The 15,956-nt window shown below is 39.8% G+C and overlaps 1 protein-coding gene across 2 annotated transcripts in view; it reads right to left on the minus strand.

Annotated features, from left to right (window-relative positions):
- Positions 1–1,437: 1,437 nt before the first annotated feature.
- TPGS2 (tubulin polyglutamylase complex subunit 2) overlaps positions 1,438–15,956 on the minus strand; it is a 57,556-nt gene continuing 43,037 nt past the window's right edge. Inside the window, exons 4-7 of one of the 2 annotated variants that reach the window (XM_001497580.5) lie at positions 15,206–15,334; positions 8,239–8,352; positions 6,516–6,676; positions 1,438–5,219 (exon numbers count right to left, since the gene is read on the minus strand). In XM_001497580.5, the coding sequence (XP_001497630.2) occupies positions 4,989–5,219; positions 6,516–6,676; positions 8,239–8,352; positions 15,206–15,334 (635 nt within the window). In that variant the 3' untranslated portion in view covers positions 1,438–4,988. The remainder of the gene's footprint in view (positions 5,220–6,515; positions 6,677–8,238; positions 8,353–15,205; positions 15,335–15,956) is intronic. The other variant, XM_023648263.2, reaches the window with a different exon arrangement.

A 15,956-nucleotide genomic window follows, 5' to 3' on the forward strand; every position in this document is an offset into this window, starting at 1 on the left:
ACTGAGGAGCAGAATTTTTTATTTTGATTTTAAATTTAAATGGCTACCTGTGGTTAGTCACTGATGCATTGGATATTACAGGTCTGAAAGAATATACCTTATGTACTTTGTTGCTGTTTATCAATTTTACATAAAGGAGTTTTTTTATGTAAAATTTAATTGTGTATAAAATTACTTTGGGATTGCCCTTTGCTCCCTCAAGAACTTAAAAACAGTGTCTAAGCAACTGTGTCCACCCCCTGCCTACATTGTGTTCTGAGCCTTGGGAATTCTCAAAGAAGAATTATGTGATTGATGTTCGGTGCTATCAAATACTCACTCTTCTCTCCTGACATGTCCCGCCTGGATTTGCTCTCTCCTCAGCAGTCTACACCAGGCTTGTGTGCATGGCCTGTGACATATACCACATCCGAGCATACATCTCCAACAACAGCCAATCTACCTTAAAATAAAGCTATACAGAGCACCCCTTCAGTTCCTGCGTTGTTTTTACCATGCCACCCTCTGGACAGTCCTTGCTACTGCATTTCACCCTTAGCATCTGGGAGACCTGCTCTCCACACATTTTATCCATGTAAGACTAATTGGATATTGAAAACATCCAGTTAGATGGTTGCATTTATTTTGCATGCTACATTTACTAAGGGTGGCTACTGAGCAAGGCCTGGGTGCTAGGTGCTGTAGAGAACAAACAAAGATGTGTAATCACAAAGATCCCGTTTCTGAAACGACAAACCCAGGGACATTGAGAAGAGTGCTGAGTCACAGTGAGTGAGTGGCATGAGGCAGTCTGGGAGACACAGTTTGGATGCCAAAATACTGGAATATTGGCAATATGTTTCATTATGGTAGGGTCTTCCGACAGAAGTGGTCTGAGAGCTGAGCTAAGGTGTCCTGCCTCTCAAATAAAGTAGTGGCTGCCTTTTCAGTTTGCATAAACATTTAACAGGTTTTTCACAACTTTTTTCCTCAGTACTTTGCTTGGTTGTTCCTATTGGTCTATCCTGGACTTAAGTATGAGGCAGCTCTTGATTTAGCACAAAATTATGTATTGAGTTTAAGTTTAATCTAGTAATGGTTCATGGGGTTCTACACTGAGCAGCATGGCTTGTCAGAGTAACACAAAGCCTGCCTCTCAACAACCATTGGCGATACAGAGGAAACGAGGCAAGATGACCAGAAGTTGATTGAGTGGGACTGGTGTGAAGCACTCCACCCCAAAGAGAGGGCTCTCCTTGTGGACTTAGGGCTTCACAGAGAGCTCTCAGGCAGGGGTGGACTGAAACTGCACCAGGGTGGAGAAGGGACAGCTGGCCAGCACTGGCAGGTAGGAAGCTGTAGGTGTAAAGGGACAGGAAGAGAACCACAGTGGTGCTTTGGAAGGAAAGAGTGGCTCATGTACAAAGTTAATGGCTGGAAAGAAAGGCTGGATTCACATTATAAAGGAACAAAGAAAAACAGACATTTAATCAATCATTTAATATTCACAATAACCTCATAATGGGGTTGTGTGTTAAATAGCGAGTAGTTGGCAGAAAAAACAGAATCCACTCTGGGTTGGCTAAGCCAAAGAGGGAAATTCATCACAAGATCCCAAGGATAAAAGTGCAGCCAATTTGGATTGATACCCACCCAGTGTCCACTCACTTGTAACCAAGGGCCAGAGTTACGCTACACAAATATGGCTACGAGGGACCCTATGAGTGGCTCTCGTACTGAATAGAAAAAAGAATATATTTTATAATCCTTAGAACAATTGCTAAAATGTAATGAAAAGTATAACTTAAAACCATAGATAAAATTACTTAAAAAATTAAAATTGGAGAGGTAAAGAACAGGTATATAGATAAGACACGATTCGTCATGAGTTGAGAATTGCTGAAACTAGATGATGGATACATGAGGATTCATTATACTATTCTATCTTTACAAATGTTTAAAATTCTCCATAATAAAAAGTTGTTTAAAAATTACATGCATTCACACAGAAACTAAAACGGTCCCTTGAGCCCTCTTTCATCATTGCACATGCTTTACTGGACTAAAACATTTTGAGTTCTCCATGCAATGAAAGCAAAATCACCCAGACCCATTAAGCAGAAAGTTTCAAACTTGGTAAGTATTCTTGTCACCATTGCAGCTGATTAAAAGACCTGATGCCTGGAATCTTTCCTTGCAATTTTGATTTAGTAGGTCTGGAGTGGGATCTGGTTATCTTACTTTCTACACACAACTCCAGTGACATTGATGCATGTTTGCATTTGGAGAGCACAGCTTTAAGGGCTAGATTCTGTGGATTATCACGTGCAAGCTGCCCCTTGTCATTCCTATCCTTGGCTCAGGGTACTTCCTGCTTTAGGACTCAAGCAGCATGATGATGTGGCACTTCATGCACAATCTTCACTACATCAATTCATCATAAGGCATTTCGCCATTTATTCTTTCTGCGAGTCCAGCATAGTGTCTTTTTCTTGGGCGGTTGATTTACAGTAGGGCTGACTGCTATTTTAATTGCTTTAGTTTCAAAACACAAATCTCATGGGGGAGTTTTTTTGCCATATAACCCACTCAACCTACAGATTGTCTGAAGTCTTTCACCAGAAGTGCTCTCTTCCTCCTTCACCAGGGCCAGCTTCATGGGCATGTGACCTGTACAATCACACAGGGCCCCACACTCAGAAGGGCCTCACACTTGGTTTAATCTTCTCTTGTCACTGTCTTGAAATTCTTAATTTTATCTCTGCATTGTGTTTTGTAAGTGAAGTCTGATGAGACAAAGCATACATATGAGCAGAGGCGATTATGTGCAACATGGGTGTCCACTGTTCTTTACGGCCCCATTCACTTATAGCCTCCGTGATGCCCGTGAGCACAGAATTCCAGTGGATCATGATGTGTGAGAGTTCAGAGAGATTCAACATAAGTGTAAGGTAAGCATGTTATATCAACAACTGAGTAAATGGGGGCACTGAGAGCCCCAAGAGGCCATGCTTTCCATTTGAACCAGACTTGATTAGAATGCAAAAAGAAGGTAATGGCATTCTAAGAAGCATGAATGACCACAGCACCCCAACATGTCCTTTATTACTCATGTTACTTTCCTGTATTAGCCAACAACTTATGCTGAAAATGATGCCACAGAAGAAAAGGAAAACATAGGGCAGCTCATAGTTTTTCTTTCACTCCTTCCTTACTCATCAGTAAGTTGGAAGTGCTGATAAAATGTCTACTTATCAAGAAGTGAAATAACAGTTGAGCTAGTTTTGTACAGTGTTTCCATTGTTCTGGTAAGAATGAGATACACATGCATACAATATGTATACATAAGCTATGAAACGTAAATTATAATTTTGGTGATTCTACATATGAGTTAAATGTTGTTAGTGTTGCATTTAAAACTAGAATTGTACAATATAAAAATCAATGATAAAATTAATGCTTATAATCCAAAATTTAATTTTTTAAAATTTAGAACAGCATTAAGCAGCAAATAAAAACAACCATAAGTTGTGAGAGAGACCATGGAAGAAAGGAAAAAAGTATTTTAGTACCTTTAATGGAACTACTTCCTGATTTCTGAACAAGAGGCCCCACATCTTCATTTTGCAGTGAGTCCTCCATATTAGCTAGTCGGCCTGTTTCTTCACTGCTCTGCTGCTCCTGAGGCAGGTCCAAAGGCTTTCCTTATCAGAACCCCTTTCCTTCTATAGCCCTTTGAAGACTCCCACTGATTTGAAAGGTACCATTGCTCTTGTGGCTCCTCTGCTACTTCAGTACTGGAATAACTAGACCAAGGGGCTCCACAAGTATTAGAGGACGGGTATCTGCCACAGTGGAAGATGGCATGAGTTCTCAATCCCCTTCTAACCTTGACTTGTCTTGTCTTGGAGAAAACAGCCAAATGTTGGAATCTCTTATCTGGTGCTGCTGGTTCTCCTTTTGATTTGATCAGTTCTGGCAGAAAAATACTTCTGGAAGACTAAACTTCAGCTATTATCCTTGACATCTTGGTCCCTCTCTATCCCTTTCTGCCTCTCCATGAACTGTTGAACAGTAGGCAGAGCAGGTGGAAAGTGACTGACTGGTTTCATCAAAACTCTTTACGAAGAGTCCTGTAAAGCAATGCTTGGGAGTTTGTTTTTGTTTTTAAATAAAGTATAGCAGAATCACCTCTTCTTAAAAAAAAAACAAAACATAATTTTGGCAAATGTGTAAACATCACATCACAAAACAAAAAATAAGAAACTTTATAGGAAACTAAGATGAGAAGCTTTACAGGAAAGTGAAGAAGAAATGAGCAGTGAGAACTGTTTGAGGTGAAAGATATAAAGAACATAGAAATGTATCTTCAAGAGTTCTCATGGAACATGATGACCCATAAAATTAAGGTATCAACATTCTCTAACAAAAATTAACTGATCTGAGGAAGAGCAGTGTGAAAATGTTCTAAATCAGTGTGGCCCAATAGAACTTTCTATGATGAGAGAATTGTTCCACTATCTCTGTGCTAATACAGAATCCACTAATTACATGAATACTTGCAATGTGGCTAATGCACCTGAGGAACTGAATTTTTAACATAGTTTAAATAGTCACATGTGGCTAGTGGCTACCAACTGAACAGCACAGTTCTAATACCTCATGGGTCAAAACCAGTGGTTTCCTTGGGGGACTTCTCTAAACACTGCTGAGGGGTAGGGGGTGGAAAGAGAAGAAAGCTCTTAACAGATCTCTTTAGCCACTTAACATCTTAAATTCTCCACAGCTTCTGGAGGCAGGGGTGGTACAACGTGCTGTGAGGGCCATGAGGGAAGGACTCTTGGGGGACCTGAGTACGCCCTTCAAACTCCTGGCTAATGCCAATGGGAGTAAAAGGCCTAGGATTTTGGTCACTCAGATGGGAAGAGAACCTGACTCTTGGGCACCCAGGGGGCATCTGTGCATGGAAATCATCGCTGTGGGGCTAGTGGAGTTGGAGGTGGGAGTGCTCATTTCCGGACAGGGTTTCCAGAGCCAGAAGAGGATTTAGGGGTGGAGGGAGGACCTGAGGGCCCTTTCTGGCTGCCTGCAGGCTGAACAGGCCCTTTCTTTTTGGGGATTAAAGTCTTGTTCTTGCTCTTGAACACTTTGCTGGGATCCAGCTTGTTCACAAAGGAGTCGGCCTCTTCTGTGAGCAGGTTTGTGTTATAGGTGATGGGTTTATACATGCTGAACCATTGCTGTAAGGCACAATTGGGAGAGAAGGTCACAATTCAGAGGAGAAATGCCATTGTTTATGCTCTTTAGTTAAACAGCCAAAGAGTCAAAAGAGCCAAGAGCAAAAACTGCCTTGAAAATCTATTAGCACTTCCTTTACATGAAAGTGATGACACATACATTGCTTTATGAAGTCTCATAACTTTTAAAATAAATGCAGCATAAGAACTAAGAATCTGAGTAAACTTCCTTCCTTCTGATCTAGTGAGCCCTGAGCCTGGGATGCTAGATCCCAAATCATCAGGGGCCAGTGTCTTTCTAATTGTTCTGCACTCAGACCAGCCACTGCCTATCAGGTGGATTTGGCAGAGCCTTTCCCATAGGGAAGGTGCACAACCGAGGCCCATCCAGGCCTCTGCTCAGGGAATCTGCCTGCATTGCTGCCCTCTTCCCTTTCTAGGCAGTTGAGGACAAGGGGCATCACATTTATTGACTTTTCATTGATTATAACCACTCCACAATGTTGACTGGATGTTATTATGCAACATTTGAGGAAAGTGAAGCCCACTAGATGAATATATACATGGAGCTGAGTCCCTAATTTACTGTTGCCTAATCACAAGTTCTTCCAGACACACGTGGTGTTCTCAAACCAGGCAGTATATCAGCATTACCTGACATCTGTATGTTTGGAAATGGTGCCCAGATCTGTCATATAAATGGGGCACATCCATACAAAGGAATACTCTGCATAATTAAAAAGGACAGCTCTATATGTACTGATAGGGAATGAGATCCAAGATGGAGTGTTAAGTGAAAAGAAGGTGCAGAACAATGTGAATAGTATACTGCACTTGTGATTTAGAAAAAGGACCCCCAAACTGAATGCACATATGCTTTATGTGCAATAGAGTACCTTGGGAGGGGCACACAAGAAACTCAAACAGTGGCTGCCTGTGGGGAAGTACCCTGGGAGGCTGGAGAACAGGAATGAGAGACTTTTACTCTTCCGGTGTGCATGTACTGCCTATCCAAAACCAACAAGCAAAACTGAGCCTCCAATACTATTTAATTAGAAATACAACACCCAGGTGATTCTGAGTATCAGCCAAGTTTGGGAACCACTTAACTAGATCAGTATAAAGTGAGGCTGACAACCTACGATGGAATCACCTGCTTTGCTTATCGAAAATGCAGGTTCCTGGACTCCACCCAAAAATTCATAAATCAGATGGAGAAGCTGGAAATCTGAAATTCAAGCATTTCCTCAGAAGATTCTGGTAAGTTCCAGTTTGAGATGATAGGTGTTTCTTGCTTACCTTGGCCTGTGGGCTAATGCCATAGCTGGTGAAGGCATACTGCCACTGGGGCAGGCCCAGGTGGGTGATGAGCAGACGGTAATAGGCAGTAAAGGTATCTGTGAGAAAATGCCAGTATAACGCTCTGTCCAGGAACCAGATCTCAGTGTCCTGTGCTAATGCTGAAATAGCAGACAAAGGGAATAAATGAAGGGATGGCTTAACGCTTTGTTCCCTTTATTGACCCTTACTCACGGCAAAAAAATTCCAATAGTAGAGAGGATGTAAAATATAAGTTCCTTTTTTTCCCTTCCCACCTCCCAGTCCCATTCTCCAGTGGCCACTGTTACTGATTTCTTCGGTATTCTTTTACAAACTCCTGATCAATCAATCAATTGATCTACCTGCTGGGCTCTGGCCATCAGCGCATTCAGGCCATCTAAGCAGCTCTCCTTTGCTATTCGGCATCAGCACTCTCCCTCCCCCAGAGGTACATATCCTGGTGTCAGCTTTCCTAAGGAAGAGATACTCTGAATGGCTCTGGTTTTCTGAAAGGGTTTCTGTCAGGAATTAGAAGTGCTGTAAGAAACCATGGTGGAGAAGCCCAGACCAACTCCCTCTCCCAGAGTCCTGCCTGTGCTGTTGTGTGACGTCCTGCTGGAGCTGAAGCAGGCGCTGTTGTACCAACTCCTGCTTTAGACTTGCTTCCGACCTTCCCTTCTTACTACTGGAGGCCTCCCCTAGTTTATCTCCTGTCTAATGGCTGTACATCTTCCTAAGTGACCTCCATCCTCCAGTCTCTTCCTCTTCCAAAACTGCTGTGGTCACACACATTTCCAATTCAATCCTGCCATTCTTCTGCTAAACACCCTTGACTCCCCACTGTCTTCCAGGTTATGTCTAAACCCTTTCAAAGCTCTGCATGAAGGGGAACAACTGGCCTAATGGCTTCATTTCCTCCTCATCCACAAGATGAACTACGTGGCCCAATGAATTGGAATTTGTCACTCCCCCAAATCAGTTGCACTTTCCCATGGCATCTTTGCTTGGGTGTCCATTTTAATCCACCAACCACCCTCCTATATTTAATTCCCACCCATAAACCAAGATGTAGCTCAAAGGTTCCTTCACAAAGATGATCTCTCCTTTTCTTAGATGTAAATCTTGGTGTATCTTTTCACCCCTACCAGGCACAGAGCTACTTGAAGGGGGCTGGGCCTTGTCCAGCTCTGTAGTTCCATAGCTCCTAGGCAAAGGCCTGAACTGCTGTTGGTGCACCAGGTGGTGCCTGCTGCTCAAGGAGTCAGAGCCTTTTTCTCTTGATTTCCCATCTGGGGTCTTAGATTGAAGTCTAGTAAGTCAAGTTTTTATTGCTGTGAACTGGCCTATATATAGAAGTACAGAAGAAACATAATGTTTTTCCTGGTTGCTTTTCTAATTCATGAGCCTACTGAGGAGTCTATAAATAGACTAATTATACTTATTTTAGTTTTTATTCACTTATTACTCCAATCTCATTATTTTGCAGTAACTCACAAATGACGATAGCTTAAAAAGAGTAGTAATTGGCCTAGAGGTGGATGCTCAGCGGACCAAAGGGGATCTCTGGGTTTTGGCACCTACGAAAGACCTAATGGTATCTCAGGAAGCCAGAGAGGAGTGTGCCTTTTGTGTGATGGCTGGAGAGCAAGGTCAGTCAAGGCCATACCCAAACTATAGGACCATGCTTGTCAACGATTCTTACCTGGTTTCCCTCTTTTGTAGACAAGGCAAACCTTCCCATTCCCATTGCAAGGATCCAGCTCAAATATCACACTGCGAGAATCAAAGTGAGGCTTCTCTGGCTGGTTCTCACTGCCTGTAAACCCAGAAGTTAACGGTAATATTCAAACACACTCAAGTCAAACGTACTTATTTATCCAGCTTTGCTAGAATGAAAAAGCAGGAGGAAAAAGCATTATCTCAGACATATTCTTAACTACGGTGTTCAAATGTGGGCCAAACAAATTCAGTACTCTAAATGCCCTGGATGGTATCCGTGGTCTAGGCCTTCTGTCTGGGTTCCCCCTGACCAAGAGACTGGCACGGAATCTGGGGGAATGTGGCAGGAGGAAACAAACTGAACTTCTTGGGAGTGGGACTACATAAAGGCAGAGTGATCTGAGTGGCATGAGGTGGACATACGTTTTTTCTTTTTCCCAGATAACTGCTTTCCCTCCATTTATAACACTTTATGATCTTTTCATTAGAATCCCTTTTCCTCTGTCTAAAATGTATATTTACAATATCTAATTATACTGTTATTATTAATTATAATTAATGCTAAGTCTAGCTCAGAAACACCTACTAAGAAACCAAATATGGAGTAACAGAAAAAAGATAAATTCTTAGAAATGCAAGCATCAGAAACTTTCTCTCCTGCTTATTTCATTACAGCTATGATGCAATAAACATCAGTATTACTGACTGGAGTGGACAGAGTTTACAAACCTAGGAGGGACTGGATAAAACAAAGTACATAAAAATAATATTTTTGGTTTATTTATACAGATACATACATATACATAAATTTTATATAAATGCATAAATATTTAAATTTCTAATTAAAAACGTTTTTCTTTTTCTTTTTTTTTTTTTAACATGGTTTCCCCTCCCCTGGAGGTTATTATTTCATTTTCTTCTTGATCTCATGTGGTCTTAGACAGATAGGTATACATTTAAATTTTGTCTTCAAGATTGTTTATTTTATAAATATGGAATATCACACACATAATGTGAATCTTGCTTTCTATGCAATAACACTATGTAGAAAGCCTTCTAAGACATTTGGTGTAACTCTAATTCATTCTTTTTAATGGCTGCCTGATAGTCTGTGAGAGTGGATATATCCTAATTTATTCTGCCAGCCCCCTACTGACAGGCATTCACCTGTCATTATTCTGCTATGAATGCTACAATATCCATGTCCTTATGTTCTGCTGCTTTCATTACATGGATAGATTCTCGGCATTTGAATGGATGTTGCCAAATTGCTTTTCAAAAAGGCCTTTGTTTTTGAAAGGTATTTTCACTGGATATAGAATTCTAGGTTGATAATTTTTTTTGAGTATTTTAATGCTCTTAAATTATTTCCGAGAAATATGCCATTATCCTTATCTTTGTTATTTTGTATGTTTTGTTTATCTTTTTGAAGAACCACCTCTTAGTTTTGATGATCCTTTCTATTATTTCTCTGGTCTCTATTTCATTTATTTCCATTCTGATCTCTATTATTTCCTTCTTTCTGCTAACTTTGGGCTTAATTTGTTCTTTTTCTAGTTCCCTGAGGTGTAAAGTTAGGTTATTTGAGATCTTTCTAATTTCTTAATATACACGTTGATTGCTATAAACTTTCCTCTCAGAACTGCTTTTGCTGCATCCCACTATATTTAAGATGTTCTATTTCCATTTTCGTTTGTTGCAAGATAATTTTTCATTTCCCTTTTGATTTCTTTTTTGACCCATTGACTGTGTAGAAGTGTGTTGTTTAGTTTCTACATATTTGTAGATCTTCTCACTTTCCTCTTGTTCTTGATTTCTAGTTTCATACTATTCTGGTCAGAAAAGATAGTTGATATAATTTTGATCTTCTCAAATTTGCTAAGATTTGTTTCATGTCCTATCACATGATCTTTCCTGGAGAATGTTCCATGTGCACTTGAGAAGAACGTGTATTCTGCTGCTGTTGGATGAAACATTCTGTATATGTCTGTTTAGTCCATTTGTTCTAACATGTGTTCAATTCTGATGTATCCTTGTTGATTTTCTGTGTGGCCAATCTATCCATTACCAATAGTGGGGTACTGAAGACCCTTACTATTATTGTATTGTCTATTTCTCCCTTAAGATATAGTAGTATCTGCTTAATGTATTTTGGTGCTTGGTGTTGGGAGCATGTATATTTAAAATTGTTATATCTTCTTGATGTATTGACCTCTTTATCATTATATAATGACCTTGTCTCTTGCTACCCTTTTTGGCTTGACATCTATTAGGTCTGATATAAGTTTGGTCATGCCCACATTCTTTTGGTTTGCATGTGCTTATAACATTGTCTTTCATCCTTTCACTTTGAGCTTGTGTCTTTAGAGCTGAAATGAATATCCTGTAGGCAGCTCATAGTTGAGTCTTGTTTTTTTAATCCATCCAGCCATTCTATGCCTTTTGATTGGTGAGTTCAATCCATTTATATTTAGGGAGATTACTGATACATAAGAATTTACTACTGCCATTTTATCTTTTGCCTTCTGGTTATTTTATCTCTCCATTGTTTCTTTTTCCTTCTGTTTCTGTCTACCTTTGCAAATTGGTGGTTTCCTATGATGATTTGATCAGTGTCACCTTTTTATATGTTTCATGCCTCTGCTCTAGATTTTTGCTTTGTGGTTACCATGAGGTTTACATAAAACATCTTACAGATACAATGGTCCTTATTCTGCTGCTGGCAATCTATCTTCATTTGCCTGTAAAGATAGTTCATTCCTTTTACTCTTCTCCTTTTATATTTTTGATTCCACAAGTTATCTTTTTATGCTGTGATTTCATTACCAAGTTGTAGTAGCTATAGTTATTTTTAGTGCTCTTTTCGTTTAACCTTTATGCTATAATTGTCTAATATAGTAAGAGTTGGAGTTTTCTAATTCTGTCTATTTATCAGCTTAGCCAGAGTTTTGTGTACTTTCATCTTTTCATTTCAGCTTGAAGAGCTCCCTTCAACATTTCTTATAAAAAATGTGTAGTGGTGGTGAATTCCCTCAGCATTTGTACATCTGGGAAAGCCTTTATTCCTTCTTCATATCTGAAGGATAACTGCCAGGTAGAGTATTCTTGGCTGGCAATTTTTATCTTTCAATACTTTGAATATGTCATTCCATTCTCTCCTGGCCTATACAGTTTCTGCTGATAACATAATGGGGGTTCCTTTGTAGGTTACTGTCTTTTTTTCCTTAGCTGCCTTGAAAATTCTTTATCATTGACTTTTGAGAGTTTTAATATAATGTGTCTTGGAGAAGGTCTTTTTGCACTGAGATAATGTATTCTGTTAGTTTCATGGACTTGTATATCCAGTTCCTTCCCCAGGTTTGGGAAGTTTTCAGCTACTACTTTAAGTATACTCTCTGTTCCCTTCCCCTTCTCTTCTTCTGTGTATCCCATTAATTGTACATTAGCTCTTCTAATGAAGTCTGAAAGTTCTCATAGGGTTTCTTCACATTTCTTAAATCTTAGTTCTCTCTGCTCTTCTACCTGAAACACTTCTATATTCCTATCCTTGAGCTTCTTATTCTCTCTTCCATCTGATTTGCTCTATTTCTGATGCTTTCTAATGCATTCTTCATCTCATTTATTGAGTTCTTCAGCTCCAGAATTTGTTTGGTTCTTTTTAAGAGTACTCCTTCTGTTCATTAATCTTACTCCTGAGATCAATGTATTCTCTTTCTGAGTTTTCTTGCAGCTTGTTGAATTTCTTCATAACAGCTATTTTGAATTCTTTATCAGGCAGATTGTAATATTTCATACCTTTGGGTTCAGCTGGAAAACTGTCATTTTCTTCCTGTGACACTGTATTACTGTGATTTTTTCAGTGTTTACTGAAAAGTGCCTCTGCCGAGGAATTTGAGGTAGCAGACACCTTTCTTATGTAAGTAAAGCTTTGTTTACTTTGATTCTAACAGTTCAACAAATTGGTAATTAGTAGCATTTTTTGTTTTCCCGAAGGTGGTGCTATAGCACTAGTTTTTGGTTTCTCTTACCAGAGCTGAGTCACCACTAAGTTTGGGAGTGCACACAGGCACACGAATAAAAAGCAGACAGAGAGAAATTTTTAAAAAGGGTGAAGGTAGAATGTGGGAAGGTGTGTGCTTAGCACTTGGGGCTTTGGGTGTACCCATGGTCCAGCAGGGAATCCTTGAGTGAGTGGAGAGTCCCAGAGGTCTGCGGGCAGTCCTCTTGCCAGAATCCCGGGGCAGAGAGCATGAAACATGTTCCTTCAGTTTTCTGTCTGCCTTCTTCCCTTTCCTTTGCCACTCCTCAGTCACTGTGACTCTCCTCAGACAGAGCAGTGGGGTCCCTCCAGCTGTTGCATGCACGGCCAGTTAGACCCACATTCACCACCTTCACCCTCTACCCTCTCTGCCAGAGAAGTCATGCTAGCCTGTGCCGCCTCTGCCTCAAATGACATTCCTCTTGTGTGCACCTGTCTCTTTCCATCTTTTATAAGGACACCAGTGATATTGGAGTAGGGGTCCACCTTACTCCAGTATGACCTCTTCTTAACTAATTAATTATATCTACAGTGACCCTATTTCCAAATTCGGAGGTACTAGGGGTTAGGACTTCAACATAAGCATTTTGGGGGAACATAATTTAACCCATATATCTCACCCTCTTTTAGGTTTAGTTGAGACAGTATAGTTCATTTAAAAATTTTCCTTGCACTATGTCCCCTTTTCCAAGATTTCTTATGTAAAAGTTTTCACAATACATTCCTAGATATTAAGATTTAATTTTAAACACACACATACATACACACTCTCTTTTTCTCTTACAGGAGGTTCACTAATCCTTTGTTTCCCTTCCTCTTCATGAATCCACATCTTGAGATCTCCATTCAGTTTCACTTACTTTTTGGTTAGAGTATTTGTTCCTGAAGTTTTATGCATCCTTTAATATTATTCTTTTAATTTGAGAGGTGTGTTTGATGTGTGTACAGGACTCTTGATTTTCACTCTTTTTCTCTCAGTAATCTGTAAATGCTTTTTCACTGTCTTCTAGTTTCTACTGTTGCAGGTGACAAGTCTGATGTCAGTCTGATTATTATTTCTTCACAAATAACTTCTTATTTTTGCCTAGAAGCTTGTAATTTTTCTTCCATATCAGGATATGCCTAGGTGTCTATTTTCTCATCAATTCAATCTGGGTCTAGGTGAACTCTTTAAATCTGGAGAGAAATTTTATTAGTGTTTATTTACTGCATTTCCATCTATTCTTTTTCTCTTTCTTGGGAAGCTATAATTCCAATGGAAGTTCTCTGGATCTACATTCTGCTTCTCTTACCCTTCCAGCTTTTACCTCACAATTTCCCCCTTTCAAATTATTTATCTGTGCTTATAGACATTTCTTAAATTTTACTTTTCATCTTCTTCAATTCATTTAGTCAATTGTTTGATAATCTTTACTTTTTTATAATAGGAAGTCTCTGTGCTGTCTTAAATGTCCTTAAATGTTCTTATTTTCATTTTCATTTAGGGTTTTATCTTTGTCCTCTAACAGTTTTATTTCTCTGGTGTGCATTCTGATATTTCTTCCTGATTGTATTTCTGAATGTTGAGTCTCCTGAGAAAAGTCAACATTTTTAGGTTTAATGAAGCTTAGGTCTAGTTGTTGGAATATTCTAAAAAGCATGAACCCAGCAGGTGTCAGAAGGCCAAGTGATTTTTATCCCTATGGGTATGTATCTACCCCTAGCTCAGTCCTTTGCTGAGGTCCCTTGAAATCCTTTCTGTCATCCAGTCTCAAGGGCAGAGAAGACTTAGTCCACTATTGAACAACTTCTTTGCCTTTTAGGGGTTAGACTATGAAGCAAATGTGACCTTTTCCCCACCCTTGAGGATTCCACACATCTCTGAGGGACAGGCTCTTCCTAGGACCCATCACTTTCCAGTGTTTGCTCCTGGAATCCTCTAGTACTATTGTCCAACTGCTTGTCCAGTTGAAGGAGAAAGCCTTGCTAGTTGCCTACTCAATGCTCATTCACCCTTCCTTTCTTATTTAAACCCCAATTCTATTTGAGGAGGCAATACTGCACAGCTAAAAATACTCACCTCCTCAGATTTCCTTGCAGCTATGGGTAATCTTTTAATTCTGTGAGGGGTTTCTGAGAAAACTATTCTTTTCCTGATAAAAAGGTAAAGATTCTGCCAAGGGACAGTTTTTTGCCCTTTGCCTTTCACTCTTCTTCCTACCTGGAACATGGACTTGAAGCTTAGAGGTACAGCCTGTATTCCTTGACCATGAGAATGAAAACGATACCCCAAAGGCTAGTGCACCAGGAAGCCAGAGGGAGACTTTATATCATCGACATTCTCAACAGCTACACCAGCCTGCTTCCAGATTTCTTGTTATGAAAAATATAAACTCCTATTTAGTTTAGATATTGTAATTGGGTCTCCGTTATATGCAGCCAAACACTATTCTGACTGAAGAAGTCCTCACTTAGACCCTGTCGCTCACAGCTTTTAGTAGTCATTTGATTTATAAGCCATTTCAGTCAGAAGTGGCCAAGAACCTAGCGATAGGAATGAAAAGGAAGACAGCTGCACTCAGACTGCTGTGTTCCCTCAAACCTGTTGATACTGAAATGTTGAGCGAAGTCTAACCTATAACATTTATTCATTTATCAAGTATTCATTAAGTGCCTACTAAGTTCCAAGTACTGAAGTGGGTGCTGGAAACAAAACAAAGATCCTAACCCTGGCATTTTCTTCATGAAAATTTCCTTTGTTGATGTAGGCTGTTTTTCACCTTACACTCACAGTCCTGAGAAGCCGTGAATGGGAGGTTTTGGGTTTAGGGGAACATACTAAACACTGTGATGTCTTCTCATGGTTTTCAACATTATAAAAGCAAAACAAGAAGGCTGATTTCTAACTCAAAGCAGAAGTTCCTCTAGGTACCTTCTTGTGTATCGTCCTCCAGGTCTGCCAGAGTTGGTGCATTAGGAAGTGAGTACATGGAAGACTGGTTGAGTTGAGTCAGTTTTGAGATGCTGTTAATTGCCATGCTGCCCAATGGAATGACGTGCTCTGTGGCAACATTAAAAAGAAGAATTACATAGAATAACAGCCTATTTACCATGGTCATCATAAGGGCTTCTGCTTGAGTAACCTAAACCTAGCTATTGTTTGATCCTAGGGCTGAGGAATCTGATGCAAAGTGGAATGAAGACAATCAATGCACTACATGATCCAACGCACAAATCTTTCACACAAAATAAGCAGCTGGAGCCACAGGTGAAGAGCCCTTGCTACGAGTGTTGGGGGTTATTCCAAAAGAACTGGGAAATCTAGGCTAAGGATCCTGAGCAAAGGACTTAAAAATGTTTTTGCTCCCTCTTTTGCTTGCATGAAGGGTTCTACTTGCCAAAGGAATAACAGCTTTGATCATATAATTGACCTTTTCTACTCCTCTTGTTATAAGCTTTCATGATGGAAAATACCTTCCCCTCTACTTGCCATTTTTCCTTACTCAGTGGAGAGAACTTGGCAGCCTTCTTGCTGGTTCTAGTCTTCTGTGATTAGGGTGTAAATAAGAAAAAGGCAGACTGCATATTTTCCTTATCCATTATACAGAATCCTTGTAAGACATACAAAGTCTTAGAAATCTAACAGATGAAAAAACTGGAATGGCTGAAGGCAATAAAATAGC

This window comes from Equus caballus, chromosome 8 (assembly GCF_041296265.1).
Source record: "Equus caballus isolate H_3958 breed thoroughbred chromosome 8, TB-T2T, whole genome shotgun sequence".
NCBI classification, from domain to species: domain Eukaryota; kingdom Metazoa; phylum Chordata; class Mammalia; order Perissodactyla; family Equidae; genus Equus; species Equus caballus.